Source organism: Protopterus annectens, chromosome 1.part2, assembly GCF_019279795.1.
Source record: "Protopterus annectens isolate FY-2018-M chromosome 1.part2, PAN1.0, whole genome shotgun sequence".
In the NCBI taxonomy this organism is placed as follows: domain Eukaryota; kingdom Metazoa; phylum Chordata; order Ceratodontiformes; family Protopteridae; genus Protopterus; species Protopterus annectens.
Genome location: NC_056727.1, coordinates 917,177,723 through 917,202,210, shown reverse-complemented (window position 1 = coordinate 917,202,210; position 24,488 = coordinate 917,177,723). Strand labels below are relative to the sequence as shown.

Below are 24,488 nucleotides of genomic sequence, written 5' to 3'. Positions count from 1 at the left end.
TAAAGGCATCAGCCGACGCCATTTTCCTCAGTGTTTCTTGCCCCAGATGCCAGGTGCCCTCTTGGTTGGCTAAATTTGGATAAATGCCAAAGTTTCCAAATAATAGAGAGCAAACACACAAAATAAACATGTATGTACATATATACAAACAAATACACCATAACAGATCCCCCCCAAGCTAGCTGAAGATTGGTAAGTACCCTAGGAGTACCTCAGAGGGAAGGAGGGTGGATCCTGACTGCAGATGCATTCCTCGGACATCTACATTTATGGTAGGTACAAAACTGTACTATGTCCTTCAAGGATGCATCTGCAGTCTTTACAAATGGGTAGAATACCATAGCTAAGCTAGGGGAGGAGGAAATGAGAATAGATTATGGTGTAGTCAGGATCCCTTGCAAAACAGCAGTGGCAAAACCAGCACGGGATCTAGAGTATAGAGGTAAGTTATAATACTTGGCAAATGTATGCACGGAGGTCCAAGTAGCAGCCTCTATAATGTCCTTGGTAGCCACTCCTCGTAAGAAAGCTGTGGTAGTGGCTGTGGCCCTTGTGGAGTGAGGCCTGATGTTCTCTGGAGTTTTCTTTCCATGGTAGGAGTAACAAAATCTAATGCAATTTCCTATCCATTTGGAGATTGTCTGTTTAGAAATTGGTTTTCCTTCTTTTCCTGTTGCATAAGCTACCAGAAGCTGGTCAGTTTTTCTATTGTTTTTTTGTCCTGTCCAGGTAGTAGCGTAATTGTCTGTGTACATCCAAGGTATGTAAGAGCTTTTCTCCCCTGTTCTGTGGATTGGGGAAGAATGTAGGAAGGTGGATAGCCTGATTTAAAGAGACTCTGGATACCACCTTAGGCATGAATGTAGGATTTGTTCTCAAGGACACTCTATCTTGATGGAAGATCAGGAAGGGTTGTACTGCCATTAATGCCTGTAGTTCAGAGACCCTTCTTGCTGAAGTTATTGCCAGCAGGAAAGCAGTCTTCCAGGATAAGTATTGCAATTCTGCTGTAGCTGCTGGCTCGAAAGGAGGTAGAGTCAGCTTTTCTAGCACAAAGTTCAAGTCCCATGCTGGCAATGGAGGTTTCCTGGGAGGTTTTACATTTTTAATTCCCCTCAGAAACTGTCTGAGCAGAGGATGCGAGAAGACAGGAGGATTCAAGTTGTATTCTGCTGAAATAGCTGATGCATGTATCTTGATGGAGGAATAGGACAGGCCTGTATGGAAGAGCTCCGCCAAGTACTCCAGAATGTTGGCTATGTTCACCATTGTCACATCTTGCCCATTTGCAAGTACTCCAGATGAGATATCTTTTCCATTTTGCTGCATAATTCTTTCTTGTTGAAGGTCTACGAGCCTCCAGGATTATGTCTTTAACCCTTTGGGATAAATTTGGGTTAATTGCTGTTATGTAATGTTCTAGGCAGTTAGCTGCAGAGTTTTTAGGTTTGGATGCAGAATGTTGTAGTTGTTCTGTGTCAGCAGTAATGAGATCAGGGGCAGTTTCCATATTTGTTCCCGGGACATGCTCCTCAGCAGTGGATACCAGTGTTGTCTTGGCCAGTCTGGGGCTATCAGGATGATCCTCGGACGTTCCTCTTTGATCTTGAGAAGCACCTTGTGCATCAAAGGAAGTGGTGGGAATGCGTATGCTGTCAGGCTTTTCCAACTGAAGGATAGGGAGTCCACCTTCCAAGCAAGTGGGTGGTAAGTCCTTGTGCAGAATTTCTTCAACTGGTGATTGCATGGGGATGCAAACAAGTCTATTTGTGGTAATCCCCATTCTCTTGTGATGGTTTTGAAAATGTCCGGATGCAGCATCCATTCGTGGGCATCTGTTGTAGTTCTGCTTAATATGTCTGCTAGAATGTTTTCCTTCCTGGTACATAAATTGCCTGTAACTGAATGTTGTAGCTCAGAGCCACATCCCATAGGTCCAGTGCCAGCCGGCATAGGGGGTATGAGTGTGTGCCTCCCTGTTTGCTGATGTACCACATAACTGTGGTGTTGTCTGTCCTTATCATCAACTGGCCTTCTTGGAGAAGAGGTCTGAATGCCTGGATTGCCAATTTTACTGCCATCATTTCTTTTAGATTTATGTGCAGATGCAACTGGTCTTGAGTCCATAGGCCTTGAATGCACTTGTCCATCATGTGTGCCCCCCAACCGAGGTCTGAGGCATCTGTCGTGATAGTCTGTCTTGGTTGACTTTTGCAGAAGGGCAGTCCTGTGTTTGATTGACAGGCCTGAGCCCACCATAAGAACTCTTGCTTCAGGCATGGGATCATTGGAATTTTGGTTTCTAGGCTGTGCTTGTGCTGAGACCACAAATTTTTAGGTACCACTGTAGCTTTCTCATATGAAGCCTGGCATGAGGGACCAGAATTATGCAGGATGCCATGAAGCCTAGAGCTTGTAGCACTTTTCTTGCAGTTAGATGGCTCTGCTTTCTTAATGCCAAGAAGTAGAGAGGAAGTTGCTCTTTCTTTTCTGCAGTTAGAAATGCCATTTGTTTTGATGTGTCCAGTTCTGCACCCAGAAAGGTATTATTTGGGATGGAATCAGCCTTGACTTTTTTGTATTGACTGTATATCCCAGGGCTTGTAGCAGGTAGATGACTCTTTGTAAGTCTTCTGTTAATTGGTTTTTGTTGTCCGCTTGTATCAGGCAGTCGTCCAGGTAGGGATAGATTTGAATTCCCTGAAGTCTGCAATGAACGATTACTGATGCCAGGCATTTCGTGAACACTCTGGGCGCAGTAGATAAGCCAAAGGGCAATGCTGACAATTGATAATGCTCTGATCCTGCAAGAAATCTGAGGTATCTTCTGCAAATTGGTCTTATGGGGACGTGCAGGTATGCCTCCTTGAGATCTAGAGTTACCAGCCAAGACTCCTTGCCCAGCATAGGAAGAAGCTGCTGTAGGGTCAGCATTTTGAATTTTGGAACAATGAGGAATGTGTTTAAAGCGGACAGGTCTAGAATAGGCCTCCATTTGTTTTCTTTTCTTGGTACCAGGAAGAGCCTGGAGTAAAATCCCTTCCCTTGCTCCATAAATGGTACCTTTTCCACAGCTCGCATTCTTAATAATTGAGATATTTGTTTTAGAGCTTCTGCCCTTTGAGAAGGTGGTAGGTTTGGCATTCCTCTCTTTCCTGGTAGTGTATGGAAATGGAACCTGTAACCTTTGTCTATAGTCTGCAAAATCCATTTTTCTCTTGTAATGCAGTGCCAGTTTTTTGAAAATAATGTTAGCTTTCCGCCTAAGGGTGCTTCTAGTTGTTCCCTGGTAGGCGTGCCACCAAGTCACTGTGATTGAGTTGTTGTAGTGGTGGTGGCTGTATCTGTGCCACGTTGATTGTTACCCTGCCACTGGCGACCCCTGTAGGCACCCCTGGATTGGTTTCTGCCTCTAGAGCGCCTATTCCTGCCTCTTTGTGCCTTAGAGGAGACCGGAAAGGACCAATTCTTGGCGGGCCAATTCCTGCTAAACCTTGAGGTTGAACTTGTAAGAAATCTTTACTGTTTGCACAGATTTTGCTTTCTCTTCCATCTTTTTTAGTACCTGCTGTGCGGGGGCACCAAATAAATTGACCTTGTCCATAGGTGCATCCAAAAGCTTAGATTTGACATGGTCAGGTAATGCCTGTTCTTTCAACCATGCATGCCTCCTGATAACTGTGCCAGTCATGGCTGATCTAAAGGAAGCCTCCAGTGCATCATAGCCACATTTTAAAGAATGGTTACTAACCTGCTGTATGTTATGTAACATGTCTTGAACATACTTTTTATCTATAGATTCTTCAGAGGACAGTTTTTTAGTCAACTGGTCAAGCATAAACTCTTGATATTGAATCATATGAAATTGGCAGTTCAAAGCTCTAGCTGACGAAGTAGCAGAGGTGTAAACTTTTTTACCCCATCTCTAAGGACCTGGATTCCCTTTCAGAGGGGAGGGGGTTTTTAGAAGAAGTAGCTGCTACAGCTTTAGGGCCCTGGGCGATAGTCTCTGGATCTGCAAAAGGGGCCTTATATAAGTGGTGATGAGTGTCCAGGACCCTGTAGTACCTATCGGGCTTAGCAGGAGCCGGAGGTAAAGTATCAGGAGTAGTGCAAGCATCATTAAATGCATCATCAACAACAGATAGAACTGGAGGTATAGCTAAAGGCCTATGCTGTGGCAAGTGTAGAAAGGTCCTAAGCCTTTTTCTAGAGTCTGAGAAATCTTGGCCCTGCCACTGAAATTGTTCCCTCATAGCATGCGAGGTTTCCCCAAAGGAAAATTCCTCAGGAGGAGAGGCTGAAGGGATGGACTCCTCAGCATCAGAGTCTTCGTAAGGAGAATAAGAAGCCTCAGGAGGGTCTGTATGTTCTGAGTCATCAGAGGAATCATCTGTGGCTACTGGCTCAGGGGCTCTGCTCTAGGCCTCTTTTCTGGAGGAGGAGAGGCCCTGTCTGGATGAGGCTGGGATCCACGAATTAAAGAGATGAGATCCTCTGCCAAAGAAAGCATATGGGAGCTGGTGCTGGGCCTGTGAGAGGGGGGCTTGGCAGGCACAGGTTTTGAGGCTTTGGCTGCTTTAGCCCTGGCAAAGGCCTTAATAGACATAGCTGGAGGAGGCCTAGCAGCTCCACGTGCAGGGGTAGAAATATCTAGGGGAATGGTGTCTGACAAATCCTGTGAAATCGCAACAGAAGGTTGGATTTCAGAAGCCGTTTCTACCAGGATAGAAGAGGCCTCAGTAGAAGGCAAGTTATCGGCTGAAGAAAGAACCGCTTGCTCGGTTTCAGCCGAAACCGAGACACTCGTGGTTTGCTTAACCGCGGTTTCGGCCGAAACCGCGGACCGCGAGTGTCGGTCCTTTTCTTTGCGCTTTTTGGTTATTTGCGTAGTCGGAGGATCCGACGGCATAATGTAGGCAAAATCGGAGCCGAAAATTTGTTCGGCAAAGTCCGAGCGACGTCTAAGCGTCCGCCGGTTAAAAGAAGCACAGGCTAGACAAGCTGCTACGTCGTGGTCTGGGCCTAAACAATGTATGCAATAGGAGTGGAAATCTTTATGAGGTATTTGTTTCCCACAAGATAAACAGTTATTAACTTTCTCTGACATCGGCTGAGGCAAGAAAGAGTCCCCAACGGGGTACTTAGCTTTAGAGAAGTCTTCGAAGTAGTATTCGGTAGTAGTAATCTCTGGATCTGACCGACCGGCACTTGCGAACAGCTTCTGCTTCGGGCGCCACGCGGCAAGAAAGACTGAGGAAAATGGCTTCGGCTGATGCCTTTATACCCGAAGAACTGCCGCAATGACGTCGGGTGAAGTGCGACACCAGCCGAAGCCAGACCCAGACTTTGGAATCCGGCCGACCGAAGGGCTGCCTGACGACAGGACAACCCATTTGTAAAGACTGCAGATGCATCCTTGAAGGACATCAGTTTATAACAGAGCTATCTTCTAAGAACTGCATGTCTGATGCTTATTGTGAAAAAAGAATGTTAGCATGTCCAGAGCCTTTGCAGACAAGAAAGATGAGGGGCTTGGTTGGAGTATGAATGGAGGAGATTCCATCACACTGAGGACAAAGTTAGACTGGATACATATTGCACTATATACTGAACAGAGGTCCCACATTAAAAGAGAATGTTCTCATATCAGCTCACATCTGCACTACATTGTCCAGCTATGTTCTTCTACAGGGGGAATAGATTCCACCTCCCCAATTATACGAAGTTATTTATTTATTTTTAAACCAAAGTAAATGGAAGATACAATTTGTGTTTTTTAATACCCGTTTCATTTTTATTTGCAGATTTTTAGTTTGGGTTTTGTTTTAAGTGAGCTGTATTATTTAATTGTTTTGCATACATATATTTTGTGTCTGCTGTGTGTTTGTGTGTGTGCGTGTTTATTTTAGCTTGCAGTGTAAATAGACCAACATTAGGACTTTTTCATTTACATAAAGCTATCATGTGGAAAATTGTACCTTATCTTAGAGGTTTGCTTTCAAACAATTTATATCTGTGCATGTTAAGCAATCAAATGTTATGGTACTACATAGTGTGTTACTGTATTATTTCCCTCTGAGTAAAGGAAGGTACTTTGTATGTAAGTACTAGTGTGAGCATGCAAGTATGGCTTATGTGCATGGACTTGATTGAGGCACATCTTTTCTATAATATGAGCAGCAGTAAACAGCATGGAGCTTTCTTCTGATGTGCCATGTCCTTCCTTCAGTGGTATGGTCTGCTGATGCAGCTTATGTGGAGCACAACAGACTTCTCTCAGAGTCTAACTCCTAAGCTAGACATGCGATGTCAAGGTCAGCTCCATGCCTTGTTCCAGTGGGAATCAGAGCTTTATTCCATCAATATCCCATCCATGACTGAAATATCTTTAGCTGTGTTAAATCTTATGGATTCCTAAACCCACATCTGAGATGCCATAGAGATACCTGTGATTAACTCATTACAGCAGAGTGCTCCTCCAGGCGTCTTCTGCAGTTAACTCCTACTGCTCCTCTAGGCGTCAAATACTGACTGTTCATATTTACATTAATAATTCCAAAACCATGTTACATACAAGGTACCAGGGTATTTTGTCTTGAAGCATACGTGATGGCAAACACAACTGTATTGATATTTGAGCTCTCTCAATGAGTATTTTCTAGAACTGTAAGGTGGTAACTTCATTTTCTAAAGACTTAAGCCATGGCCACTGGGAGTTAAAGGCACATACTCAAAAAAGCTGTACCGGAGGGAATGAGTTAAACAGTATATGCTCCCCATTCAAAAAATGCCAGTTTGACAAAGAAGCACTATGTGAATATGAATTTGACAACCAGGCAATAGACCAATAATAGTGGACAGTTAACAAATGTAGGCTAATGTTAAGTTTGCCAGTATAAGCAGTCAATGTATGGATACTCTGTCATAGCTTCTACATGGTAGTCAAGAGAACACAAATGTTTCCAGTCAGTGTAGAAATATGTTTGAAGACCCAGCATAGTGTGCTAGGAAAATGGATTGAGTTATGGGGGACTAAGAGCTAAGGATGAAACAGAATTATGATGATTCAGTGAGGTAGGTCATGCATGCTACAGCCTTTGCAGTTATTATTCCCTGTAATCCAGTTTCTAATAAGTATGTGAAAATTCTGAGTTCTGTACAATGTAGGTGTCAAGTTGTAGAGTCCAAGCTTTAGAAAAGGTATAACTCAATGTGATATCCTTGAGCCTAGATGTGGTCTTAAGAATGATTAGAAAGTCTCTGACTGATGTTGTCTGAGTTCTGAATGGTTGGCTACAGTTTACCAGGTGGCCTAAATTAGGACAAAATATTTTGTGCAGACATTTATGTGTGAATTGTACATGAGTGCCTTTTTGCAAGTTAGTCATCTCTTATTTTGTATTTGACAAAACGAAGTAGCAGATTGCATATTAACTGTAAACTGAGTCACTCATTTTTAAACTTGTCAGCTTTGGGATAAGTATCATAAGTGTTAACTAGGATTAGTGAAATATATGTCAATTTTAAGAGTTAGCACAGCTTGGACAATGATAGCATTTGGTTTGGATGTTTGGTTCTGCATACTGCCTCCCTCCTCCTAAGGGGGTTACTGCCTATAATACTATGGCAGTTCTTTGCACTCCTCATCCTCAGTGCCTTGATGGGTGAGCTCAGGGTTAGGGCTGAGGAGAAAACTGGAAAAACCTTTGGACCATCCCTAATGGCTGTCTGGATGATGACCCCTCTCAGTCAGCTCTCACCTGTTGAGGGAACAAATGGGCTGTTTGACAGAAAGGTTTGTCAGATTGTTGTCAATGATCAGGGGCAAACAGTTTGAAAAAAAATAATTGAAAGAGTGGCATGAAAAAGTTAGTGAAGTGTTATAGAATGTTATGCTTTATTTGTAAACCTCTGAAAACTATTATAGATAGAAGATGCATGTAAAATGTTTTGGTTTTATAAGCAAAAATTAAAGAGGCAGTGTCAGTGGGAATAAAATCCATTTAAGCTTTTAGGGTTTGTCATGACTTATAAGTTGGACAGGTAAAAAAAAAAATAACTCATGCCTTCTGTGATATGACATTCTGTGTTTTACTCTTGAGCCGAGATAGTTATCTTATATGTACTTGGACTTGACATTCAATGATTGATAGTAAAATTATCCCACAGATGAAAGCAAAAAAAAAGCAAAAAAGCTTGTTATGTAGTAGATGCTTTGTTATTTGTAAACATGGTAAATTGTGCATCTGGCTATTGGCTAGCCAAGTTGGTTAGGGAACTTGTTTTGTACATTTATGTGGTCTCGAAGTTAAGTAGGTCTACATGTTTTTTCTAAACTGATTACAGACTACTAAGGCTGACTCATACCTCTGAACTGTCTCTTCAGGGACGTCCCTGATTTTGACTCAAATTTTACGTCTGTCCCTCTTAATCCCTCCTAAAACTGGTGACTTTTGGAGGAAAAGTGGTGAAGTATGCTTGATAAATAATGGCAATAATTAGGAGTTCTAGATTTATTTTATTTCACAAAATGTACATTAATTAACATTCTTTTAGTCTGCCAATGTAAAGAGAGCCTAAAGTCCCTAGCCACCACCACTTGTGAGCTTTGTCCAGATTTTTTGTGCTAAGTGTTGAGAGCTATGGTGAGTGAGAAGTGAGAACCAAATTTGTTTCCCCCCATTATTGGCTTTGTTTGTCCATTTTTTTTTTTGTGCTAAGAGGTTGAGAGCTATGGTGAGAAGTGAGAACTGAATTCACTAAAATTACTGTAGCTTTTTAGCAGAACTGGCATCAAGTATAGCAGCGGCCCCTAACCACCGGGTCGCGAACCAATATCGGGCCGTGGGGCACTTGGAACCGGGTCGTCAGGTAAGTGAATGCCTGTATGAGTGTGTGTCTGTCTGCGTGTGAGAGTGAATGCGTGCATGAATGCAAAAGAGACTGTGTGTGTGTCAAGGGGGGTGAGAGTGATCCCTGGCAGCATCAGCAATGAGGTCTGTTTAAGTCTGGACCATACCACTGGACACACATCTCTCACCCTCTTAGATTAAGAAATCTGGACAAAGCCAAAAACAGTGGGGGTACAAAGGCACAAAATAGGGACACTTTTATATACTGCTCTCACACATTTGGAAAGTGGATAGTAATGCAGGTTTTGCATTAGCAAGAATTTTCTGAAGGGTATGAAGTATGAAACTCAACTGTCTGTCATTATTTTCTGAGTTCAACCTCAATGATCTGACAGTGATTTGCCAGAAAACAACAATTTTATGAGAAAAAGACCAGAAATATGAGGCAAAAATCTATACAGTTGAGAGGTATGCTGGACAGAGCCAAATAATAGGGACAGATTTTAAATATTGCTCTTATAAACAAAGTCAATTAGGGTGCCATTAGGTTTGCTTACCTCTCAACCAAAGTAGATCAGTGTTATGCTGTTAAGCTGAATGTACACTTTTTTGGTAATTGTCTTTTTATTGTACTTTTGAGCTTTTCTCCCCAGGTCTCTTACTTCAGTCGGGCAGCCTCGTTAAACAAATGTCAAATAAATAAATAAAATGTGCACATTATGCACTGCGAGGGGGGGGGGTGGCTTGGGAAAACCTGGATTCAGCAAGGGAGCCGAGATTCGAAAAAGTTTGGGAACCACTTGGTTAGAGACTGCCAACCCTATCAGGGAATGATATCAGAGTATAGGCAAAGAGAAAGAGAGAGAGAATTTTAAGTGAAAGACGTGCTCTGGTAGAGTTTTCAGTTGAATCTAGAACAGAAGCTGCTGTTAAAAGGGGAATAATTAGTAGGGTATATCAAATATTGCAAAATAACTACAGGAACCAAACAGAAAAGATTGGAGAGAGAAACTGCATAAACAATTCGTAAGGAAACAACGGGAGAACATATGTATGGTTCCCACATATTCAACAAAGTCTAGTACATTTAAGATTTTTGCTTGGAAGCATTTTTCCTAAGGCAGATGTCAAATGTTGGAGGTGTGATGGGGAAGAAAGGTAACTGGAGACAAATGTTTTGAGTGTGTAAAGAGTTGGCAGACTTTAAAAATTCCCTACAGAGTACTCTGTTAGAAATACTGGGTGATCAAATGGGTGGAATTAAGGAAATTATTTTTTTGCGCTGGGATACGGGATTTGAGTTGCCTAAATATAGTAAGGCCTTGTTAAGTTTAATTCTGGAGGCTGGCAAAAAAGCAATTGCTAGAAAATGGAAATCAAAGTCTAAACCAACTGTGTCTGAAGTAGTGAATATTTTAACAGAGACAAAAGAACTGGAAGTAGGATCTTTAGAAAAGGGTAGGAGGAAAATTACATAGAAAAATATAGAAATTGTGAGAATAATACATGCAGAATAATGTTTTAGTGGAGGAGTGAGGTTTAAGGGAAGGCAGGAACTGAGCGATTTATGCAACATTGGATTGATGATAACTATATAGAAAAATACATGTGATTTACAATATTTGTAACTGTGAACATGTTAAAGTGGGTTGTTTTATTTTATATAAATGTATATTTACCTATTAAGTGATAATCCAATAAATGTGATCAAAAATAAATTGGCACACAGGAATATATTTATACAGTAGTGTCACTATAGTCTCCCATTCATTGCTGAGTGAGAGACCTACAGAAATGAATGGACACTTAAAATGGTCTTGTCTAAATATCTGGGATCAACTCCTTTTCAAAGGTAAAAACTCTTTTTCTAGCTGGATGGTCTGGAACCACAGAATTCCAACCACAAAACCTCAGAAGCACCAGATTGTTCCTGGGAAGCCACACTGGAACAGATCTTACCAGAAGAAACTTTCAACTAAGGCAACTCTAACATGAAAGGGGAAGACTTATTGGAGTCCTTAGCCTCCCTCACATCATCCTGCTTGCTCTTCCTCCTTCCCAAGTTTGGAAGAAGTTGAAAGATCTAAAGGTAACAGCCCTTTTAAAATAAACTGATTCTGCATTTGTTGTAAAATCCTGGATCCAAACGTGTCACAGATTTCACTGCTCAGGTCAGGTGATCCACCCTATGAACACCATGCAAAATGTTTGCGCATCCTGAAGGATAATCTTAAGTCCACATTTAAAGCAGTAGTGCAGCCCTGATGTTTATCCATAATAACACTAGTAACAAAAAAAAAGCAAATAATCATCAGATTAAAATTAAAACACTAAAAACTATGCTACAACAAACATAATATACAAATTCTAGGCAATTAAACCAGCAACCAACTGAACAAGATGGTGACTAGAAGCATGGTAGAAATAAATACCAATAATTATAGTATGTAAAGTAGCTTACTCCTGAACAAAAAACTAACAGTAGATAGATCTGAACTCCAATCCAAAAGAATTAACTTAAGACTCTTTCCTAAAAATTCTTACGAATGTCACTGCCAAGCAAGCCTTGGAGCTCATATCAATACTGTCACAAATATGGCAAATGAGGTGACAAGAAAATGAAAGGCATGGTGCTATGGAGGCCAGGGATGTTTGACAGTGTAGGATATTCTTGAACTACTGAGAGACTGCTGCCTGTGAATAACCAGTCCTAGTACTAAAGCTGAAAGGATGGATCATGTAAGATCAAATATTCTCTTGCCAGGTTAGTCTTTACAAGATCATCCTTGATGGGCACATGGCTTGGGTAACCATCATTTACTAATCAGTACTTTTTTCAGAAAATTCCATGTTCAGACTTGAGCACCTGTTATTACATTACATGTCAACTACATAAGCTCACACAGCCCATGAGTCCACCAGTCTGCAGTCAATCACAGGACACACTTCCTGCAAGTCAAAAAATAACAACAAAGATTTAATATCTATATTGTTAACAAGTGGTATACATATAAATATTTGCCCACCTTAAAGAGAACTCTAACAGCCAAGGCTAAGTGGGTGACTCATCCATACAAAGGGGAACAGTCAGAAGCCATGCGCTGTCTTACTAAGGATCTCTTTGTAGGTTGACATTTGGTAATAATACTACAAGCAAAGGGACCTCCTTCATCATGGGTACTACAACTGGGCTGAATCCCTAACAGTAATTTGGAAAACAGCCTAAGAAAGAAGGTTCAGAAGGCCACAACCTGAATTACTGATGTACCAAATAAATCAGGACTCCTGGAGGTGCAATCAAGATACTAATGCTTTGTGAAGGTGTGAACAGGAGACAGAGTGCCTACAGTGCAGATGTCTATAAAACAGATAATCACCTCCTCACCAATGGAGGAACTTGCTTGATGGCTTTACTAACAGCACCCAATATGCCTATTCATTCCACAAGGGCAGGATGCCAGGCATCCTTCAGCTAAAAGAGAGATAATATGTCTCAAAGATTCCTGCCTGGAAATCCCCATCAGTCCAACTGTTCCCCCAATTTCAAGATTCAAGTAGTAGAAGTTGGCCAGCTTGTTCATGCCTCCGAGTAGCCTGAGTTTCCCTTCTTTAGGCTGCCTGCAGTCCTGCCACAGCTGCCAGGTGAGGAGAGGAGGCATGCGAGCTTCCACAGACACTTCTTCCCCAGCTCAGCAGAAATCTCCTTGTCAAAAGTATTACAAGCACAGTGATCATTACAGGCAGGTGATACACAGTCACCATTACGTGTCACCAATGCAGAGGACCTTTCAGAGAAAACTATTAAACTAAGATAGAGAGGAATAATCCTACTGTGTGACTCATTAAGTAGGATCCCAATATCACATCTGCAAGTAACCTTGCACTCCTAGATAGTGCAAATAACATATATGTCCTGGCTGGTGACCAGATGACTGCTTGCAAACCGTGAAGGAAGTACAGTTGTGCACACTTACCATTAATGTAGATGTTCGAGTGTATTCACTGTTGCAGTCATTACATTTGGGTAATCTGCTTGTTGGTTGCCCTCAGTCTGCCTGATTAACAAAGTCTTGGGTCCTGTATCGGTTGCTGTCCCTTCTTCCATGACGTCAGATCGTCAGGGGTATAAAACATGCAGCTGACACCATTTCATCAGTTTTTCTTGCCCCAGATGTCAGGTGCCCCCCTAATGGGGAGCAATTAAACATAAAAACACAAAGGTATACCTCCAACAAAAAATTAAATACACCAAAAAGGCTTTAAGCATAGTAAAGGAAAGTAGAGGTATAGCCAAAAGAAGTTAGGGGGCAGGAGGGAGGGTAACCAGGACAGCAACAGTGAATACACTCGAATCTACATTTATGGTAAGTGTACACAACTGTACTATGTTCTTCATGTTTCACTGCTGCAGTCATTACATTTGGGTAGATTCCCAAAGCTATGGCTGGGAGGAGGAATTTAGATAGCATTAGGGCCAGCTATAAGGCCCTGCAAGACTGCAGTGGCAAAGCCAGCTCTGGATTTAGAGAAAATTGGCAAATGATAATGCTTGGTGAAAGTATGTACAGAACTCCAGGTAGCAGTTTCTAGGATGTCCCTGGTAGGAACACCTCTGAGAAAAGCTGTAGAAGTAAATGCAGCCCTGGTGGAGTGAGGTCTGATCCCCTGGGGGATAAATTTTCCATGGTGCTTATAGCAGAAATGAATGCAATGGCTTGTCCATTTAGAAATGGTTTGTTTTGAAATAGCCTTCCCCTCTGCCCCTGCAGTAAATGCTACCAGCAGTTGTTCAGATTTTCTTTGAGGTTTAGTCCTGTCCAAGTAGAATCTAAGTTGTCTGTGCACATCCAAGGAATGCAGAATCCGCTCCCCTTTGTTCTGTGGATTGGGAAAGAAGGTTGGCAAATGAATGGACTGATTAAGAGCCACACTGGATACCACCTTGGGCATGAAGGCTGGATTGGTTCTGAGTGACACCCTGTTGGCAGGAAAGATGATGAAAGGCTCCACTGCCATAAGGGCCTGTAATCCAGATACCCTTCTAGCTGAAGTGATTGCTAAAAGGAAAGCTGTTTTCCAAGAAAGAAATTTTAAGCCTGCAGTAGCAGCTGGCTCGAATGGAGGTAGAGTGAGTTTCTCCAATACAAAGTTAAGGTCCCAGGCTGGGGTTGGAGTTGTCCTGGGTGGTCTCAAATTTTTAGCCCCTCTGAGGTACTGCTTGAGCAGTGGATGCGAGAAGAGGGTCCTGTGTCGGTTGCTGTCCCTTCTTCCGTGACATCAGGTCGTTAGGGGTGTAAAACATGCAGCCGATGCCATTACATCAGTTTTTCTTTGCCCCAGATGTCAGGTGCCCCCCTATTGGGAAGCAAATAAATCTATAAATATATATATGGTTATACCTCCAACAAAAAAGCAAATACACCAAAAAGCTTTTAAGCTTAGTAAAGATATAGCCAAAAGAAGAAAAGGGCTGGAGGGCGGATAACCAAAACTACAACAGTGAATACACTCGAACATCTACACTTATTGCAAGTGTACACAACTGTACTATGTTCTTCGTGTTTCACTGTTGCAGTCATCACATTTGGGTAGATTCCCAAAGCTAAGGATGGGAGGAGGAATTTAGATAGCATTAGGACCAGCAATAAGGCCCTGCAAAACTGCAGTGGCAAAACCAGCTCTGGATTTAGAGAAAATTGGCAGATGGTAATGCTTGGTGAAAGTATGTACAGAACTCCAGGTAGCAGCTTCTAGGATGTCCCTGGTAGGGACGTCTCTTAGAAAGGCTGTAGAGGTAGATGCGGCCCTGGTCGAGTGGGGTCTGATCCCCTGTGGAATAAGTTTTTCATGGTGCTTATAGCAGAAATAAATGCAATGGCCTATCCATTTAGAAATGGTTTGCTTTGAAATAGCCTTCCCCTCTGCAGCAAATGACACCAGCAGTTGTTCAGATTTCCTTTCAGGTTTAGTCCTGTCTGTGCACATCTAAGGAGTGTAGTATCTGCTCCCATTTGTTCTATGGATTAGGAAAGAAGGTTGGCAGATGAATGGACTGATTAAGAGCCACAGTGGATACCACCTTGGGAATGAAAGAGGGATTGGTCCTGAGGGACACCCTGTCCGCATGAAAGATTATGAAAGGCTCCTCTGCCATAAGGGCCTGTAATTCAGAGACCCTTCTTGCTGAAGTGATTGCTAAGAGGAAAGCTGTTTTCCAAGAAAGGAATTTTATTTCTGCAGTAGCCGCTGGCTTGAAAGGAGGAAGAGTGAGTTTCTCCAATACAAAGTTAAGGTCCCAGGCTGGAGTTGGAGCTCTCCTGGGTGGTCTTAAATTGTTGCCCCCTCTGAGGAACTGCTTGAGCAGTGGATGAGAGAAGAGAGGAGCTTCTGTGTTATAATGAGCTGAAATGGCTGAGGCGTGAATTTTGATGGAGGAGAAAGACAGGCCCTTGTGAAGCATCTCAGTTAAGTACTGTAAAATCTGAAGGAAATTGGGCACAGCTGCGCTCATCCCTTGAGATTGGTTCCAGGCACAGAATCTTTTCCATTTTTCAGCATACGATTTCCTAGTACTAGGCCTCCTTGCTTCTAAGATGATATCCATCACTGCCTTACTGAGTGATGGTAAAGGAGAGATTAGGTAATTAGCCAGGCTGCTAGGTTCAGTGTTTGAAGCTGAGGGTGCAGAACCCGGTTCTCCTGCTGAGACAACAGGGTAGGAATCTGAGGCAGGTGCCATGGGACCAACAGTGACACATTGCGAAAGAGGGGATACCAATGTTGGCGTGGCCAGTCAGGTGCAATCAAAATCGTCCTTGGTTTGTCTTGTTTGATCTTTAGTAGTACTTTGGAGAGCAGAGGCAGAGGAAGAAAGGCATAAACTGACAGGTTTTTCCAGCTGAAGGACAGAACATCCACTTTCCAGGCTTGTTTTTGGGGAGTCCTTGTGCAAAATTTGTCCAACCAATAGTTCTGGGGGGAGGCAAACAGGTCTATAGCTGGGCTCCCCCATTTGCTTTTTAACATGTTGAAAATCCTTGGTTCCAGTTTCCACTCGTGTGGGTCCATGAGGTTTCTGCTAAGTCCGTCTGCCAGTGCTTTTAGTTTCCCTGGCAGGAATTGAGCTTGTAGATGCACTTGGTAGCTCAAGGCTGTGTTCCACAATGCCATGGCTAGTCTGCAGAGGGGGTAAGAATGTGTACCTCCCTGCTTGTTTATGTACCACATAACCGTGGCGTTGTCCGTCTTTACCATTAATTGTCCTGGAAGAATGTGGTCCTTGAAGGCTGGCAAAGCATTCTGTACAGCTAACATTTCTTTTTGATTGATATGCAGGTGCATTTGACTTGGGTTCCATTTGCCCTGAATGCACTTCCCTGCCAGGTGAGCCCCCCCATGCATAGTTTGATACATCTGTTAGGGTTTGGGCGGTAGGGAGTAGTGTGAATGGTAGCCCCTTGTTTTGGTGGCAGGCCTCTGCCCACCAAAGGAACTCTAGGCGTAGGCAAGGTATGATAGGAGTCATTGCTTCTAGATCCTGAGAATGTTGACACCATAGGCTTTTTAGATACCATTGTAGTTTCCTCATATGCAGTCTTGCATACGGAATTAGAAGAATGCAGGAGGCCATGAACCCCAAGGCTTGTGGTATTTGCCTTGCAGAAAGTAGGGTCTTTGCGGCCACTTGTTTGAAGTAAGTTGTCAAATAAAATTTGTTTCTCTGGCATGAGGAAAGCCATCTGGGAAGTTGTATTCAAGCTTGCTCCCAGGAAAATAATTTGTTGACAGGGTACCAGGTGTGATTTCTTTTCGTTTATGGTGTACCCCAGACAAGTTAGTACCCTTCGTACAAAGGCCAGATGATTCAAAAGTATGTCCTGGCTTTCTGCCTGAATTAAACAATCATCCAGGTATGGGTATATCTGAATATTTCTTTGCCTGCAAAATGCAATGACTGGGGCTAGGCACTTTGTGAATACCCTGGGCACAGTAGATAAGCCAAAGGGCAGTGCAGATAATTGGTAGTGATTGTAGCCTGCCTTGAAGCGTAGGTATCTTCTGCAAGATTCCCTGACTGGGATGTGCAGATATGCTTTCTTTAAATCGAGTGTTACCATCCAGGGATCTTTTCCTAGCATAGGAAGCATCTGGTGAAGCGTCAGCATCTTGAATTTTGGAATCACCAAAAAGGTGTTTAGAGTAGACAGGTCCAGAATAGGATGCCATGAATCGTCTTTTCTGGGTACCAGGAAAAGTCTCGAGTAGAAACCTTGTCCTTTTTCCTCTTCTGATACAGTTTGAATTGTCTTTATGTTTAAAAGAGAGAGTATTTGCTTTTGAGCCTCTTGCCCACTGATTTGGGGTAGATCTGGCCAACCTTTTGTCTTTGGTAATGTGTGGAAGTGAAATCTGTATCCTTGGGACAATATATTTAAAACCCATTTGCCCTGGGTAATGAGTTCCCAGTTTTTGGCCTGCAGACTAATATTTCCCCCTAAAGGGGCATTCAGTTGAGAAGAGCTTGGAAGTTTTAAAATCAAGTAATTGAGACAGTTTTCCACGGGGGGGGAGTCTTACTACTCCCAGATTTGGAAGCGGAAGCCCCCCACTGCTTAGTCTTGTGTGTACCCTGGGGCTGAAACCTGGGGTTTCTGCTGTGTCTGAGTTTGGATTGAGAAGACCTGGAAGGGGCCGGAAAGGACCAATTCTTAGAGGGCCAATGCCTACCAAAATCTTGGAGGCTGAACTTGTAAGAAATCTTTAACAGTTTGCATAGATTTAGCTTTATCTTCCATCTTTTTAAGAACTTCCTCAGCTCTGTTGCCAAACAGGCGGTCCTGATTTAAGGGAGAATCAAACAGTTTAGCTTTAACATGATCAGGCAAAGATTGCTCCTTGAGCCAAGCTCGCCTTCTGAGTACAGACCCAGTGACAGCAGCCCTACAAGAGGCCTCTAATGAATCAAACCCACATTGCACAGTATGTTTTCCAACCTGTTCAGCAAAATGCATTAAATCCTGTAATTCCTTATTTTCAGCACAGTCAGGAATCAACATCATTTTCTGTTTAAGCAATCCAATAATATGTTGTTTATACTTTAACATATGAAACTGGCAGTTTAATGCCCTAATGGCCAAGGTTGCAGAAGTGTAAACCTTCTTACCCCATCTATCCAGTGCCCTGGAGTCTCTATCAGAAGAGGTAGGGTTTTTGGCAGTAGAAGCCTTAATGCCCTTTGGTCCCTGTGAAATAGTATCTGGGTCCGCAATAGGATTTTTAAAAAGGAACTTGTAAGAATCAGGAACACTCTAATATCTGTCAGGCTTTCTGGGGGCAGGAGGCAAAGGAATCAGGGGCCAAACTAGATTCCGAAAAGGCATCATTTTAACAATGTGTAGTACAGGAGGTATAGCTAAAGGCTTATACTGAGGCAGGAGTAAGAAATCTCTAAGCCTCTTTTTTGAATCAGAGAAATCCTGGCTTTCCCAGTGGAAATGCTCCCTAACAGTGTTCAAGGTTTCACCAAAAGAAAAATCCTCTGGAGGGGAAGCAGAGGGAATAGAGTCCTCTGCATCAGAATCCTCATAAGTAGATAAGGGTAACTCCAGATCATCAGAAGAATCAGAAAAATCAGAATCCTGATCAGAAGATCCATAAACTAATTCAGTTCTAGGTCTCTTAGAAGAGGGTGGTTGGCTTCCCCTGATTAAAGTTATAAGATCTTCCGCCATTCTTATCATTTGTTTTTTAGGCATAGAGGCCTGAGTATGTGGCCTGGGTGTCGGTTTCCTAGGCATGGTTTGACATTTAAGCCTTAAAGAAGAAGGAGGCATCGGTTTAATATGCAAGTCCGTAGGCCTGAATACAACCTCAGAAGCTGGTGCCTGCACAGCGGCTCCAGACCCATCCAAGGTAGAGATATCCGCAGGTTCCACAATTGAAGCCTCTTGCGGCATATCTGACTCCGAATGGGTCTCAATAGAGGCCTGCGAATCAGAAGTAGCTGGTATCAGGGGCTGCAAAAGTGCCTGACTGAGTACTGGTGTACTGGCGACTGGCTTAGAAGCGTCATCAGCAGCTTTGGACCTAGGTGGCCTGTCTCTGTCTTTATCTATGCATTTTTTCAGAATGCCAGTAGTCGGATGGCTTACCAACAACATTTCTGGATAATTGAACCGAGAACCAAAATATTTAGAGGCAAAAATATACAGACGACAGACAGTGCATTGATTAAATAAGGCACAAAACCGACAGCAAGGTAAGTTGTGGTCAGGGCCTAGGTAAGGAATACAGTAGGAATTAAAATCTTTGTGAGGTATTTGCTTTCCACAAGAAATGCAATTATTAACTTTTACTAACATCAGTAAGGAGCGAGAAAAAGTTTCCCCAACGGGGTACTTAGCTTTAGTTGAAGACTTCGGTTCTGAAACTCGAAAACAAAAATTTCAGGAGTTGGCCGACCGTCAGTTGTGAACTGCTTCTGCTTCGGGCACCGCACTGCAAGAAAGACTGATGTAATGGTGTCGGCTACATGTTTTATATCCCTGACGACCTGACGTCACGGAAGAAGGGACAGCAACCGACGCAGGACCCAAGACTTTGTTAATCAGGCCAACTGAGGGCTACTGCAAGCAGATAACCCAAATGTGATAACTGCAACAGTGAAACATGAAGAACATCTGCAACAAGAGGAGGGTTCTCAGGAAAGAGATGCCATCTGCTAAGTACTGCAGGGGACTTCTGGAAGCAAGATCATAAAGTATAAATGAATTTCATAGCCCTGTCACAGCTTAGTTAAGAAACAGCATGCAGTAAATGAAAATGACTGACTAAACCATAAAATAATTCTGAAAGGGTGGCTGTATCAAATGCCTTGGCTATAAAACTTAGTGAATTGCTACATTTTCTGTTCAACTTTTAGACAACACATGAAAACTATTTTGTTAACGACAGTTTTGCAGGAAGCTACACTTTAGTGAGACATTATCCTGCAATGGATTTTTTAACAGTTTTATTGCCCTTCCTTGTATTTTAGAAAAGTGAATATTAATTCTACAAGGAAAAAGGGAGAAAGTTGGAATACTGTTGTATACAAAGCTACACAGTCTTGATGTGCCATATCACATGCAACATGAATAGATTCTAGCAGTTAAGCCTTCTCAATGGCCACTGTGGTTCTCAAGACTGAAAACACTTAAGACAACATGCAGAAAACTGGAATTCTGTTTCTAATGAATTCATAACAAAATCAATGCAATACAAGATGAAAAATCAACTCTCAAGGTCATGTATACTACAAATTTGATATACTCAACCAAAAGAGAACACTGCATAACACAAAAAATGAATACATGCTTTCCTCCTTGATATGTCACTCACCACTTGTACAAGAAATTCTACAGGGAAGCCTCCAAGTGTGTCTCCATCACTACCTGAAAGTTTGTTTTTCCAAGGAGATTGTGCAAGTAAAGGATCTGCATCCTACAGAAAAAGGAAAATGTGAAATTGACAAACTGAGTGAATTACTGTAGTCTGACAACCAGAGAGATGACAATGGGCCAGTAGTTTTCATGGGAAATATTTTCCAAGTACACATTACAGTAGTTACAGTATGACAGTGCTACACTATATATACACAGCAGAGCAACATACTGATTTAACTTACAAATCTGTAACAGTAAAATCAGGCTAAAATGACAATACAACACAAAGTCAAACTCTTAAGCTCTGTACAAAATAAAGATGCGAGCAAAGGCTAAACACAGTATCTATTCATGACAAAGAACAGAAACAGAAGTATGTAAGTATACAGGACATATCAATAGGAATAAAAGAACACATGGAGAAGAGTTAAGTAGCAAGGGCATCATATTATATATACTAGTAGGAGTGAACTACAGAGTTAAGAGTAGTGTGTTGTAAATACAATGGCTGAATACAACTCGCACTATACCGTATACACCTGTACATACAAACTGTTGCAAGCATGAACTCTTCCCTCACAGCCGCTACTGAAAACTGCTTATGCTAGTTGGAATTTTCTTGTCAAGAAGCAAATTAACCAGGTTGTGAAAATGACAACTTGTCACACAATGCAACAAGTAAAAAGAAAGAGTTGCATTCTCTTCAGGAAGGGCGCCACTAAAGGGGTTTTGGCAGTACCCAGATAACACAATAGATATAGTCTACAAATCAAACACTCCTCCTAAACTAGGTTATACAATTTGTAAGGGAAAGTTGTTGATGAAACTTCTACAAAAGAAGCTGAAACCAGAAATAGAACCAAAACACTAAAGGTATCCCTTCAGCTGCCTGTGTTTGGCCATGAGAAAGTATTACTGTGTTGACTGCTGCTTGTAAGTCAGTAGGCAAGAATTCCATTTACATACCCTGATAAATTAATGAGTACAACACGGTCACAGGTACCAACAATTCAGAGAGAACTGTGGCCAGTTCAGCTTGGTAAATGCAGGTACCACCCCAGCTTGACAAAGAAAATGATGAAATTCTGAATTTCTATTGCTAGTGTGTTTCACAGTGACAACTGTCTTCTGAAGGAAATTCAACAGTGTTGAGTACTCAACCCATTATTACAGTTTTATTACAAAACACTTTACAAAAAAAAGATGAAATTCAATCAAACAAATGTTAAACTAAAGTTAGAAAAACCAAAAAATATAAAAATGTTGACAGAAAAATAAATCACCATGAATAAAATTATTTGCATTTTGCTAACTGGGTCAGCTCTACAGAGCAGTGCTAATTTACAGTGGGGACTGAGGGAGATAAACTCCCAAATGTATACTTAACATGTACTGAAATCAAAGTTACAATAGCACAAATTACAGTGAGTTTATATACAACACAAGAAACATATTGGCAAGGTGGTTCATACAGCCTACCTTGATCTGGCCAAGGCCTTTGATACCATTCCCCACTCAGGAGTCATAGAAAAACTCACTAAGCTAGGCATCAACCCCTATATCACTAGGTGGGCTGCAAACTGGTTCACAGATGGAACCCACAGTGTGAAAATAGCTGCCTCCAAGTCAGACTGCCTGCCAGTCATGAGTGGAGTCCCGCAGGGTTCGGTCCTGGGTTCTCTCCTGTTTGGCATCTACTTCTCTGAAGTCCAGGCCAACACAAATGGACTCTGGTTGACAAAGTTCGCAGACAATTGCAAGTTGGGAGCTGCTATTAACTCCCCAAGTACTGTTGACATCCTACAGAAAGGCCTTACTGAGACCAACGACTGGTGTCAGAACCATGACCTTAAGCTCAATGCCAAAAAATATGTCATCATCCCCTTTGGGAAAAACATGGTTCCCATGAATTACCACATCAATGGTAGTCCACGGAACACGGAAGGCATTATAAGAGATCTGAGAACACAGGCTGACAGCAACCTCTCTTTTGACCACCACATTGCCACTATGGTCAGAAAGCCCTTCTATGTGGCAAATCTCATTACTAAGGGTTTTGCATCCAGGAAGAAAGAGGTCATTGTCTCCCTCTACTCTTCTCTCATTAGGCCAATCATCGAGTACAATACCCCAATTTGGCATGTACCTCACTAGACACCTGCAACAACTGGAGAGGCTGCAAAAGTATCTCACAAAGAGGATCCTAGGCTTTAAACACTTGTTCTATATGGAGAGACTCAAAAAACTCCAACTATTCTCTATCTCATATCGCTACTTAGAGGCAATCTCTGCTCGACTTACAAAGCCATGTCTGACCCAGCTCTGTTAGAAATGCTACATCTAAAGAAATCCCAATCCCTCTGCACCACAAGGTCCAGAGACCTCAACCACATTACCACAATCAACAGAACATGCTGGAGAGACAGGTTCATAACCCAGAGACTCCCCATGCTATGGAATAGACTTCTCAGTACATGTTAAATAGAGCACCTCACTGGCCCTCCAAGAGAAATATTGATGAGTGGATGGGAAATAGAAAACTCACCCCAGGGATCACTCCAGTGGCACTACTCGACAAAGGCACTGGGAACTAAGGTTGGGTGGCATGATGCCAGGGTAATCCTATGGGCTAGGCTTGTAAAGGCTCCAGGGCCATTAGCCTAGTACACAACCTATATATATATATATATATATATATATATATATATATATATATATATATATGAATACAAGGAAAACCAGAAAATGGGAGGGGCATTAATACTTACAAAAAAGCAAATTTCTATTGGATTAAAACCAACTGATGACAACTTGTTAGAAGATTAACAAAAACAGAAACAAAGCCAATAAGTAAAAACAAATGGAAAAGTAAAAAGAAAACTATATAATCAGAAGTAGCTGTTCTATCCAATATAATACATCTTATGGGAGTGGTGCAAAAGACAGGGTTGTGAAAACCAATACACTGAAGGCAGATGTTTTTAAGTACTTTTTTTAAGCTCAAAACTATCTACATCTCTAACCAAGTGAGAAAGCTGAACTTCAAGTGACCCCTCTACAGACAGTGGTAGCTGCTGCTTCCTCTTCTGAGGACTGTCTCTTTTAGTACACATTTAAAGACGATTCTAAGATCACAAGCATTAAATGTAGATTTCTCCTAAGAGACATCTAATCATTATCCTTTTAAAATTGTTCACAGGTTTGACTGCCAAGCTTGTGGCCCACTGGTCTTTGTGAAGCTCAGTTGTTGTAAATTTGTTCATATTTTCTACTTCCTATATACTTCAAAATTTGTTCCTGTAAGAAGTTAATGACTAAATTCTCATTATAAGAATTGAATTCCATAGCAATGGAAGACATCTGTCACATTTTTCTGTTGCAGATATTTATTTTTAGTACTGGATTCCCAGATCTGCAGTTGGTTCCCTACTGCTGCATTCAATCTTTCAGGTCAGGTGCGATAGATAATGCATGCACACACACCACTGACAGAGAAAAATGGTTAGGCAGCTCTACTGGTAAACTGAGCTAGAATAAGGTGGAAAAGGTCTTGAAAACTGCTACTCCTCGTAATAGGAATTTCAAATCTGGAAATGGAAAAGTAGTTTGTTCCACCAACAGACTGAAAACACCAGCAAAAACAGGACAAATTAAGTGATACTAGGAAAGCTATAGTTAAAAAGTACAGTTTTGTACCTACCATAAATGTAGATGTCCGATAGGTATGCATCTGCAGTCATCACATATGGGTTGTCCTGCCTCAGGCAGCCCTTCGGTCAGCCGGATTCCAAAGTCTGGGTCCGGCGTCGGCTGATGTTGCCCTTTCCCCGACATCCGTGCGCCTGGGGTATAAAAGAGTCAGCCAACGCCATCTTCCTCAGTTTTTCTTGCCCCAGATGCCAGGTGCCCTCTAAGGAAGGCTAAATTTGGAGAAATGCAAAATATTCCAAACATGCACAGTAATAAAAAACAAATACACCATAACAGATCACCCCAGCTAGCTATAAGAGGGAGTATTACCCAAGAAATACCACAGAGGGAAAGGAGGGAGGGAAAACCTGACTGCAGATGCATACCTATCGGACATCTACATTTATGGTAGATACAAAACTGTACTATGTCCTTCAAGGATGCATCTGCAGTCATCACATATGGGTAGAATACCACAGCCAATCTGGGGGTGGAGGATCTATGTATAGGATGGTGTAGC

General features: G+C 42.0%; 1 protein-coding gene across 1 annotated transcript in view; it reads right to left on the bottom strand.

Moving 5' to 3' along the window:
* The window catches only part of LIN9 (lin-9 DREAM MuvB core complex component), a 2,964,607-nt gene that overhangs the window by 771,045 nt on the left and 2,169,074 nt on the right, over nucleotides 1–24,488 (bottom strand). The window contains exon 10 of the mRNA XM_044059638.1: nucleotides 20,235–20,336. Coding sequence (XP_043915573.1) covers nucleotides 20,235–20,336 — 102 coding nt within the window. The remainder of the gene's footprint in view (nucleotides 1–20,234; nucleotides 20,337–24,488) is intronic.